Source organism: Cherax quadricarinatus, chromosome 25, assembly GCF_038502225.1.
Source record: "Cherax quadricarinatus isolate ZL_2023a chromosome 25, ASM3850222v1, whole genome shotgun sequence".
Taxonomy (NCBI): Eukaryota; Metazoa; Arthropoda; class Malacostraca; order Decapoda; family Parastacidae; genus Cherax; species Cherax quadricarinatus.
In genome coordinates, this window is record NC_091316.1 from 26,579,824 (window position 1) to 26,591,964 (window position 12,141).

General features: G+C 40.5%; 1 protein-coding gene across 1 annotated transcript in view; it reads right to left on the reverse strand.

Moving 5' to 3' along the window:
- LOC128689928 (aminopeptidase N-like) overlaps positions 1-12,141 on the reverse strand; it is a 159,064-nt gene that overhangs the window by 60,503 nt on the left and 86,420 nt on the right. Inside the window, exons 9-11 of the mRNA XM_070088674.1 lie at positions 9,219-9,300; positions 6,822-6,999; positions 6,375-6,528 (exon numbers count right to left, since the gene is read on the reverse strand). Coding sequence (XP_069944775.1) covers positions 6,375-6,528; positions 6,822-6,999; positions 9,219-9,300 — 414 coding nt within the window. The remainder of the gene's footprint in view (positions 1-6,374; positions 6,529-6,821; positions 7,000-9,218; positions 9,301-12,141) is intronic.

A 12,141-nucleotide genomic window follows, 5' to 3' on the forward strand; every position in this document is an offset into this window, starting at 1 on the left:
CTCTGTAATTTCTAAATTATTAACAAGAGTTTCCTTGTTTGCCAAAACCAAGTCAAGAAGGTTATTTCCCCTTGTAGGTTGTATCACAAACTGCTTCAAAAAACAATCCTGAACTATTTCTAAGAAGTCGTTTGATTCTAAATTCCCAAGAAATTCCAGTCAATATGGCTAAAGTTAAAGTCTCCTAGAATTACTACATTATCGTGCCTTGTGGCCTTAACAATTTCCTCCCATAGTAATCTAAGTTTGGGGGACGGTATATCACACCTAAAATCAATTTTTCATGTTCCTCTGAAAATTCTATCCAAACAGACTGTGTGTGTGTTACTTCAGACTTAATACCCGTTTTTATGCAACAGTTCAAGTGATCTCGGACATACAGTGCCACCCCATCCCACTTCCCGATACTTCTGTCTACTTGGAACAATTTAAATCCCTGTATGTGACATTCAGCAGGCATGTCCCGATTTTTCGTATTGAATAAATAACAAAAAGGCACAATACCGTGACTGGAACGATACACAAATAACCCGCACATAAAAGAGAGAAAACTACTGATGAAATTAAGACGTGTGGTTGCCTTTGTTGTGGACGTTTCGCCATCCAGTGGCTGGCTGGATGGCGAAACGTCTACGATGGGGATGCCCGGGTGTTGTGCATGTGTCTTAATTTCATCTTGTCGGTATTATATACAATTCTTGTACTACTACTACTACTACTACCACCACCTCTTCCTGCCTATATATAGCCGTCCTGCTCCACCTCTGGTTAGTGTGACTTTGTCAATGGTCCAAATTGGACCGAAACGTCGTCGTAAGCTTCTCTCTTTTATGTGCGGGTTATTTGTGTATTCGTATTGAACCACGTCTCAGTTAAGGCAAATACATCAATGTTACCTACACTAGCAACTAGTCTCAACTCGTCCATCTTATTCCTAGCACTACGACTATTTTTGTAATATTTAAGGACCCTCCTTTCTCTTTACCCTTCCTGCTCCTTTCTGTTATTTCACTAAACTTATTACTGTCCTTGTCACCTAGTGCCACTGGCTTTCCAATATCCACCTCGTTTTGCCTATTACTAGTTCTCCTAGTACTCATATTGCTACACTGGGATTTCACTGTTTTCCCACCAAAACATATAACACTAACGTATTCTATTCAAGATTGATGGACTGACCACATCGACTCAAGGCTGAGGGACTGATTACCTCATTCTCCTCCTGTTCTTCAAGTTTATCCTTTGTATGGACTGATGAAGCCACTGTGTGGCGAAACGTTTCCTCAATAAAGATACCCAAGAGTTGCACATGTGTCTAATATAAAAATATGTCGGTTCTTTGAACCATTCATCTACAACTATTCCTAGTTTAAAGTCCTAACAGCTCCCACAACTGCAGTTGCCAGTGCTACCACCCCAGACCTAGATAAGTGAACCCCATCCCTGGCATACATGTTATTTCTGCCATAGAAGAGGTCCCAGTTGTCAATGAATGTTACCGCATTTTCCTTACAGTATTTGTCCAGCCAGCAATTGACACCAATTGCCCTGGACAACCATTCGTTATCAACTCCTCTCCTTGGTAAAATACCACATATGACAGGGTTTCCACCCTTCCTCCTAATTATCTCTATTGCTAACCTATACCTGCTAATCAGGTCCTCACTCCTATGTATGCCAACATCGTTGCCTCAAGCACTGAGACAGATAATAGGATTGCTCCCATTACCTCTCATGATGTCATCCAGACGGCTAACAATATCCTCCATCCCAGCTGCAGGAAAGCAAACCCTCTGTCTCCTACTCCTGTCCTTCAAGCAGAATGCCCTATCCATGTATCTAACCTGGCTATCCCCAACAACAATAATATTCTTACCTTCCTTGGTTGCGTTTGTCGTGACGTTCCCAGTTGTGGAATTCGTCAAGACGTTCTCGATGGTCTTCGTTGGGGTTTCTAGGGATGTCTCACTCATGTCTGCCAATGCTTCCTTGGTGCTCGTTGTGACATTCCCAGTAGAACACCCACATTCGTCAGGTAGCACCGAAAATGGGTTGGAAGTTTTCACAGTAGTCTTCTGGTTCCTCGTTGTTTTTGCCTCTCCAACAGTCTTCTTGATCTTCAGCTTGGTTCCATGTTGCACTGCCACTGACCAAGTTTCCTTCTTAACCTGGGGACTCAAAACAGGAGGATTACTACAAATCCTTTTGTTCTCCGTTAATCGCCGCATCTCCAGCTTAGCAACCCCAAGCTCTTCTTTCAGCTGCTGGTAAAGTTGCTCAAGAGAGGGCAACGTGGTTCAGATTCCCAGAGAGCACACAAACAGGTCTTCACACAAACAGGTCTTCAACCTTGAGGCGATGTGGTCAGTCTATCAATCTTGAATAGAATACGGCATATGTGCGGAGAAGCAGCTTATATTTTATTCAAGTTTGATGGACTGACCACATCGACTCAAGGTTGAGGGACTGATTACTTCATTCTCCTCCTGTTCTTCAAGTTTCTCCTTTGTATGGACTGATGAAGCCACTGTGTGGCGAAACGTTTCCTCAATAAAGATACCCATGAGTTGCACATGTGTCTAATTTATCAACGTGTCGGATCTCTGAACCATTCATCTACAATCCTTTCAGACACTGCAACTTCTTGGGATCTTGATACTTGGGAATTCCTCGCTTGCCTAACCCTTGGGCACGACCTACTTCCACCTCTCCTACCTAGGGTTTATAAGCTGCTTCACTGCACATATGCCGTGTTCTATTCAAGATTGATGGACTGACCACATCGACTCAAGGTTGAGGGACTGACTACCTCATTCTCCTCCTGTTCTTCAAGTTTCTCCAGGAGTTGCACATGTGTCTGTAAGCAGTCCCTTGATGTAAGGGATTTTGTTGTTTGTTGATGACTTTAGACCCTATATATTTGCTAATACAAATGTCGTTATATTGGTGGAAATTAGGGGGATTTTATTTGGTGGCTCTAATATCTGTTGAAGATTGAGACACTTATGCAACATATAGGAATCTATACTGAGGAAACGTTTCGCCACACAGTGGCTTCATCAGTCCAGTACAAAGCAGAAAGATGTGGAGTGGAGGCCAATGACTGTGCCTCTGCTCCAGAAGTGTTTTCAGTTGGTGTAAGGTTGCTGTCATTTCTTGCCAGTCTCTTTTCCCTTCTGGCCCTAAAAAATTGTGTCCCTGGAGAGATTATGGCTCCCCTCAATTGTTTCCCATAGTCTGGCTGGTCTGTCTCTTCCAATCCCCTTTAGATGATGTGCCTGGCAACGTGTGTTGAAGTGACACATTTCAGAGTGAAATAAGTTACAGGAAGGGAAGTTGCACTCTACTGTTGTCATGTGGGTGTGGCATTTTTTGGGATGGTCAAAGGTGCATGTCCCACCTGTTTTACCAGGTATACCATGCCTGCAGATACCCAAGGCATAGAATTTGCATAGATTGGAGTTTTGTTTACTAGGATTTTTTGCAGCTGCATTCGCTGGTGGCGCATTTTTTCCTGTTTCCCCTCTACCTACCGCCCCTGTATGGACATCAGTGTTTCCACCAGGTTTTGCCCTGAGGTCTCATCCCCTTTTGTTTCATCTCCAGCAATATTGCTATTTTGTTCCTCTGTAAGCTGAATAGCGTTACCTTGACTTGTTTTATCACCATGGCCAATATCTCCTTTTGGTTTACTGTTCTCCAGGACAACACTAGCATCCTCAACACTAGCATCTTCCAAGACAGCCCCATCTAACCCACCCATTTTATTTTCTCAGCTGTCATATCATGCTGACATGTCTTCCAAGAAGGATCTTTTATTAGTGTTCTTGTCTTTTAATATAGATGTAATTTCCTCATACAGGCGACTACATCTGATTTTTATCAGATGTGGTCGCAAGTTTAAAATCCCTACACACCCCATGGGGCCATTTACCACAGAGATTGCAAGCAATCCAAGCATGCTTTCGTCCGTGATCCTTCCTGCAGACTACACAGATTTTCAAGGTGGTGGTCATCAATAACACATTACAGCTCTCCTAGCTAGCTAGTCTACAATTTACAGAAGTATTTAGTTGTCTTTACCAGTTCTTCCGGCTTGGCTACCTTGGGTAGGCCTATATAAAATATTATATACAAAATTAATGATAAGATTTTTTAAATGTATTGATAAACTAGGTTTCTGAGCATTCTAAAATGCTTTCATTTATTTCAATCTCTCAGTTATATTTTTAACAGTAAGACAATGAATTCACTTTCCTAAGCAAGCGAACTCCTCATTTTTCTGAAGTGAATTTATATTATCATTGCAAATAATTCATTAATTTTGCCTCTCGTTAACCACCAGTTATAAATAACATGTAATCCTTAGACTTTCCCATTTAAAACAAATCAGAAGAATTAATGAAAGTTACTGTTTCTGTTATTGTCGAAAAAGATATAAAATCACAATTAGGAAGAATCAAAGAGGAAGAGCAACACATAAACGAGATGACAAATGAATTTTATCTTTCAGGATCAAAGTTTGACATACAAACGTAATGGACAATATTAGGACAACCATTGACCAGACTTCTATGAATGCTTCCAATCATTTTGTTCTCCTCTTTCCTCATAAAGCTTGTAACTTACCAACATAATAAAATAATAATAATAATAATAATAATAATAATAATAATAATAATAATAATAATAATAATAATAATAATAATAATAATAATAATACCACTGTCTCGTGAGAAAAAAATCAGAAAATTTTCGCCAGTTTGGGAACACCCTTTACAAAAAGTTCGCCATATTCCCCTTCCTTATAAAGGAAAAAAGAAATTAAATTGACAGAAATTGAAGAAATAAAAGGCCTGATAAACCATGTTTATCAGTAGTGTTAGATGTACAGAGTGAGTCTGAGAGAACAGTTGTACAGAGTGAGTCTGAGAGAACAGTTGTACAGAGTGAGTCTGAGAGAACAGTTGTACAGAGTGAGTCTGAGAGAACAGTTGTACAGAGTGAGTCTGAGAGAACAGTTGTACAGAGTGAGTCTGAGAGAACAGTTGTACAGAGTGAGTCTGAGAGAACAGTGAGAAGTGTACAGATATTTATAATATTATTGGTAAGATGAAATATTAAATGTCATAAAGATTCTAATTTAAGAGGTTTTATCTTTAATTTACAACACCAAATTTTTTTAATAACTATTAAAACTTTCGTAGTTGTTAATTTCAATAGTTAAATAAAATATTGAGTTATTTTCAGTCATGCTACAGTTGTAGTAATTTAAGTAGTTTAGTTATTATTTAGGGCATTAATTTGTATTGATTTGAGTTTGATAAATCTGAATTTATGGTTTACCAACATAACTAAATAGAAGATTATCTCTTTAATTTTTGATTGGGTTAATGGTCTCTTGTTTTGGGTCTTCCATTTTTTATTTCTTCTAAAATGATGTATTATTCCTCTAAATGATGTATTATAGGACGGAAATAAGAGATAAAGACGGCTTCCCATCTGGGTTTTACATTTGTTCGTTTTGTAATGGTTTTGACCCTAATTAATAAGTTAATTAAGATTCTTTGGGTTAAAATGGATTAGGGATAATATCATATCATTTAGTTGTATATTATCAAAGTGAAGAATGTGCAGTTGCAGGAGTTGAAATTTTTTATTTCATCTGGTTGGTGATGTAGCGTTTTTACTGAGAATTTCTTGGATATTTATATTAATGGGTTGAATTTTTTTTTATAGATTATAATCTATAACTATTAGTGCAGGAAGACTACTCTTTAATGAAGATTTTGCCGTGTCGGGCAGCCATAAATTAAAGAATTCTTATTCCATTTTCGGCTTGGCTGATCCTACTCCTGTATCTGCTATTGCTCCTTCTTCAATTTTTGTTATAGGTGTTTATAATTTAATCGTTTAAGAACCCGTTGTGACAACTGCCAGCAACGGGTTGCTGTTACCATAGCCATGGTTACTGTTATTGCAACAGGGGTAAGGAAGATCCCACTTAACCTGATCAAGACCAATTACAACATGGTCGAAGGCCACTTATACCATGGTCGAAAGCTACTTACAGCATGGTCACAAGGCCACTTACAGCATGGTCACAAAGCCACTTACAGCATGGTCGCAAGACCACTTACAGCATGGTCGAAGGCCATTTATAGCATGGTCGAAGGCCACTTACAGTATGGTCGCAGGCCACTTGCAACATGGTCGCAAGACCACTTACAACCTAGCTGTGAAGATGCAATCAACCTGGTAGTGAAGATCACTCTCAACTTAATCGTCAAAGACCACAAGGAAAATGTAAACCTTCCATCGCCCCATCCTAATCCCCCTGTTTATTTTGACGATTTGTTTAAACAGTACTATACCTGTTATTTGTAATGACTGATTATCTGGAGCCATCCAGAATTTGGGCTGCGTGTTTTGGAAGTCCAGTTTGTTCTGAGTGGTATAGGAGATAGGAACCCACCATCGTGGTGAAATGTTCTTGAGTTGTCTCCCTTCTTCTAGATAGAACACATTCTGAAAAATGGCGAAGATTGTAATGCGATATAAAGAGAGAAAACGAAAATGTACAATTTTTTTAAGGTCTTGTATAAAAAGATTAAATTACAATTAATAATGGGTGTGAATTGTCTTTTGTTGTTGATGTTGTTGCTGAGTTTTTGTTATATTCATGGAAAAGTGCCAAAACTGTGGGGATCGAACAGTGCTCGAGGAATGGAGGACAATTAGGTTTGATCCAAGGAGTCGGAGATAGCTTCAATAAATTAGACGAAATGAGGTATTACTCGGTATAGGTTTATGATACAAACCTGTGTGACAGTAGCAGTGGTGCCATTCCTAGTGAGAGAAATAAGAGGGTATCCTGCCTGTAATGTCCAGCTATCCATGATGGCTTTCACAGTGAGAGTTTGAGGCAGACTGTCGTCCTGGTGCGCTGCCTGAGTCATGTGTAGCCACAGGTCATCCTGCTCGGCGTTGCTATACTGACTGGTAAGAAATTCACGTGAGAGGCGATGATAAATGCAATTGCCTCAAGAATTGTAAAAGATGACACAATAAAAGGAAACTATGACACTTGCAATCAAGGACATCCCATTTGGCGACTGACAAAATGAACGTTAAGTACTACAGTAACAATATTACATACGTCACTGTGTAACAAAAACTACTCTTAAAACTCACCAAAGTTGTTAGGCTACTTAATCTTTCTTACTTCTTTCTGACTCTCTACCCACAATCTTTTTATGTTGCTCTATATTACCTCAATCTTTTCCGACTTTATTCTTATCATTCATATTATGGCCTGAAGAAAAATCAGGGTAACATGAAATTTAAAAATAATTTGCAGAATGTAACCAATTTATAAATAATAAAGTCGTGACCATTATTGACTAATTCAGCAAATAAAATAGGTTTCCTTATATTTGCACTGGGCAATCAGAGTCGAGATAAAGAGCCCTGAAATGTACACGTCAACCCTGGTTTCAAATATGGTATAGTAATATCTGAACTATGTAAATTCTTAGCCACAAAGTTCCTACAGCCACAGGTACACAATACTAGTACTACTACTACTACTATTACTACTACTACTACTACTACTAATAATAATAATATATCTTTATTTCTACAAGTTCATGTACAAGGTATACAGGCCTAGCTGACATCAGTGATATACTACTATGTAGAAAGCCGTTTGTTATGCAGAGCATTTCGGGCAAATTAGGTCAGTTTTGTCCCAGGATGCGACCCACACCAGTCGACTGACACCCGGGTACCCATTTTATAGTGATGGGTGAACATAAACAGCAGGTGTCTTATGGAAACACTTCCTAATGTCTTCCAGCCATATCGGAGATTCGAACTCCGGACCTCAGTGTGTGAGCTGAGTGAAATAGCGATCGAGCTACGGGACACAGGCCGCTACAATACATAGACAAAGACACAGACAAATACAGGCACAGAGCTCAAGCATCTACAAGGTCCGACACATGAATGAGACTGTGACTGTAACTCTTTCTATTAGACAAATTAAGAAAATCAACTATGATCATCTGAGTTGACACACAGCTACATACGATGCTGCCAACATTCCAAGCAATTCCGCAGATCATTTTCTGAAAGACTGATGAGGATCTCCGTCCTTTTTGCTTTTACATCTTCTACCAACAATAAAAAAAATGGGTTCCTCAGAGTATCGACTTGACCTTAGGGAAGAGGTTGAAGTCGCAGGACGCCCGGTCTGGCGAATAGGGTGGGTGCTGAAGCACAGAGATGTGTGTCCCAACACAATTCCTTGCAACGTTTTTGTTCATCTGATATTTTTTGGAACCAATTTTGCACAAACCACTGTTCAATTTTTCCTTTCATTAGAATGTGTCGAACACTTTCCCTGCCAAATGAATTTTCTCAGCTACTGCTCGAACACCTGATCTTCTGTCTTTTCGAATCACCACTCGTACTTTTACAATGTTGTCGTCGGTAACTGCTCTACGTGGACGGCCTGGGCTATCATCTTCCACGCTTTCTCTGCCTTCAGAAAATAGTTTGTGCCTTTCAGAAATGCGAGCACGAGACAGGCACTCTTCATCGTAAGACTCAGTCAGGTTATGTCTTCACAAGCGATTCTTTATATCAATGCTCCACGGAGAAGCAAGTGGGTATATTGAAATAGCTTGAATCCATGCTTGAGGCTCACTGACGTGCCCGGACTTGTGAACCAGGCTGCCCACCTAATGTGGCATTTGTGGCCGAGTGGACAAGAGTGCTGCCTGGGAATATTGACCGTCCCAGTAACAATATCGAGTGCTGCTGACTACAATCTTTCTCTGTATATACCCGTTTGTTTCTGCGTGGTGCACTGATCATAGTTCCTTGATAATGTGAGTAGTCACGAAAGCGCTTGGAATTTCTCTATTCTTTCAGAGTGGTTGTTTTGCATATTTTGAAATAACCTGTTTACTGTGATCTTATTGCATATATATATATATATATATATATATATATATATATATATATATATATATATATATATATATATATATATAAATAAATGCACAAAACCACCAGATTATTATGATATTCATGGGTCATAGAGCGCCTGAGGATTAGGATACAATCAGCTTGATCAAAATGAGACACATCCAGAGACAGACATGCACAGAATCTGGTCATTAAACATTAAATTAGTTAAAGTTATGACTTACAAAGAATTAAGGTAGTTGGTGACGCCCTTCCTGAAGGTGTTCTCTGACAGGAAGTGTTGCATCATGCGGATGATGGAAGCACCTGCAGTACAAGCAACATCAGTAAATATATAAGTTTTTATTTCAACTATGAGTACATAAAATTCAAATATTTTTAAAATGGTCTTATGGGCACATAAAAAGTACATTATGTAGATGTAGTTCAGGATAACCCAATAAAGTCAAATAATATGATTCTTTATGCCACTGGAATCACTCTTAATTTATATTGTTAAGCATATATGGAATTAATTATACAGATATGAGCATGTCATATAAGTTATTCAATTGTGAACATTTTACTAATATAACAAATCACTTGTTTCTCTTTCTGCAGCTTCATTCATTAGATATTCAGTGACTCTGTTCTTAAACTGTTTTATAATAAGACCCGACTTAGCTGTTTGACGCCTGGCTGCTTACTACTGACGTTATATGACGCCTGGCTGCTTACTACTGACGTTATATGACGCCTGGCTACTTACTACTAACGTTATATGACGCCTGGCTACTTACTACTGACGTTATATGACGCCTGGCTACTTACTACTAACGTTATATGACGCCTGGCTACTTACTACTGACGTTATATGACGCCTGGCTGCTTACTACTGACGTTATATGACGCCTGGCTGCTTACTACTGACGTTATATGACGCCTGGCTACTTACTACTAACGTTATATGACGCCTGGCTACTTACTACTGACGTTATATGACGCCTGGCTACTTACTACTAACGTTATATGACGCCTGGCTACTTACTACTAACGTTATATGACGCCTGGCTACTTACTACTAACGATATATGACGCCTGGCTACTTACTACTGACGTTATATGACGCCTGGCTACTTACTACTGACGTTATATGACGCCTGGCTACTTACTACTAACGATATATGACGCCTGGCTACTTACTACACACATTGCATGACGCCTGGCTACTTACTACTGACGTTGTATGACGCCTGGCACTACTGACGTTGTATGAAGCCTGGATACTTATTACTGACGTTGTATGACGCCTGGCTACTTACTACTGACGTTGTATGACGCCTGGCTACTTACTACCGACGTTGTATGACGCCTGGCTACTTACTACCGACGTTGTATGGCGCCTAGCTACTTACTACCGACGTTGTATGACGCCTGGATACTTACTACTGTCGTTGTATGACGCCTGGCTACTTGCTACTGACGTTGTATGACGCCTGGCTACTTACTGCTGACGTTGTATGACGCCTGGCTACTTACTACTGACGTTGTATGACGCCTGGCTACTTACTACTGACGTTGTATGACGCCTGGCTACTTACTACCGACGTTGCATGACGCCTGGCTACTTACTACTGACGTTGTATGAAGCCTGGCTACTTACTACTCACGTTATATGACGCCTGGCTTCTTATTACTAACGTTGTATGACGCCTGGCTACTTACTACTGACGTTGTATGACGCCTGGCTACTTTCTACTGACGTTGTATGACGCCTGGCTACTTACTACTGACGTTGTATGACGCCTGGCTTCTTACTACCGACGTTGTATGACGCCTGGCTACTTACTACCAACGTTGTATGACGCCTAGCTCTTACTACCGACGCTGTATGACGCCTAGCTGCTTACTACCGACGTTGTATGACGCCTGGCTACTTACTACCGACGTTGGATGACGCCTAGCTACTTACTACCGACGTTGTATGACGCCTATCTACTTACTACCGACGTTGTATGACGCCTAGCTACTTACTACCGACGTTGTATGACGCCTAGCTACTTACTACCGACGTTGTATGACGCCTAGCTACTTACTACCGACGTTGTATGACGCCTGGCTACTTACTACCGACGTTGTATGGCGCCTGGCTACTTACTACCGACGTTGTATGACGCCTAGCTACTTACTACCGACGTTGTATGACGCCTGGCTACTTACTACCGACGTTGTATGGCGCCTGGCTACTTACTACCGACGTTGTATAACGCCTAGCTACTTACTACCGACGTTGTATGACGCCTGGCTACTTACTACCGACGTTGTATGACGCCTATCTACTTACTACCGACGTTGTATAACGCCTAGCTACTTACTACCGACGTTGTATGACGCCTAGCTACTTACTACCGACGTTGTATGACGCCTGGCTACTTACTACCGACGTTGTATGGCGCCTGGCTACTTACTACCGACGTTGTATGGCGCCTGGCTACTTACTACCGACGTTGTATGACGCCTAGCTACTTACTACCGACGTTGTATGGCGCCTGGCTACTTACTACCGATGTTGTATAACGCCTGGCTACTTACTGTAGGGACTATAAAACTTTCTCTAGCACTACAAGTGCTTTAGATCCAAACCTTAGCGAAATTTACATCAACATATTTTAGGCACTAGATGTTAGGAAGGATGGAAGGAAATAGAATCACTCCGTCAGTGTATAAGTCTGTTGTGGAGGGTCGGCCTATTAAATGCTGCAGGCGGGGGGGAAGGAGGTTTTGTGTGCGAGGGGCTTGGACTTCCAGCAAGCGTGCGTGAGCGTGTTAGAGAGGAGCGAATGGAGACAAATGGTTTTTAGAACTATACGTGCTGTTGGAGTGTGAGCAAAGTAATATTGATGAAGGGAATCAGGGAAACCGCCCGACCGGACTTGAGTCCTGGAGATGGGACGTACAGTGTCTACACTCTGAAGGAAGGGTGTTAAGGGTGTTAATGTTGCAGGTTTATAATTGTAGTGTAAGTGTGCCTCCGGCATGAAAGTGATGGAGTGAATGATGAAAGTTTTTCCTTTTCGGGCCACCCTGCCTTGGTGGGAGACAGACTATGTGTTAATAATAATAATAACAATAATAATAATAATAATAATAATAATAATAATAATAATA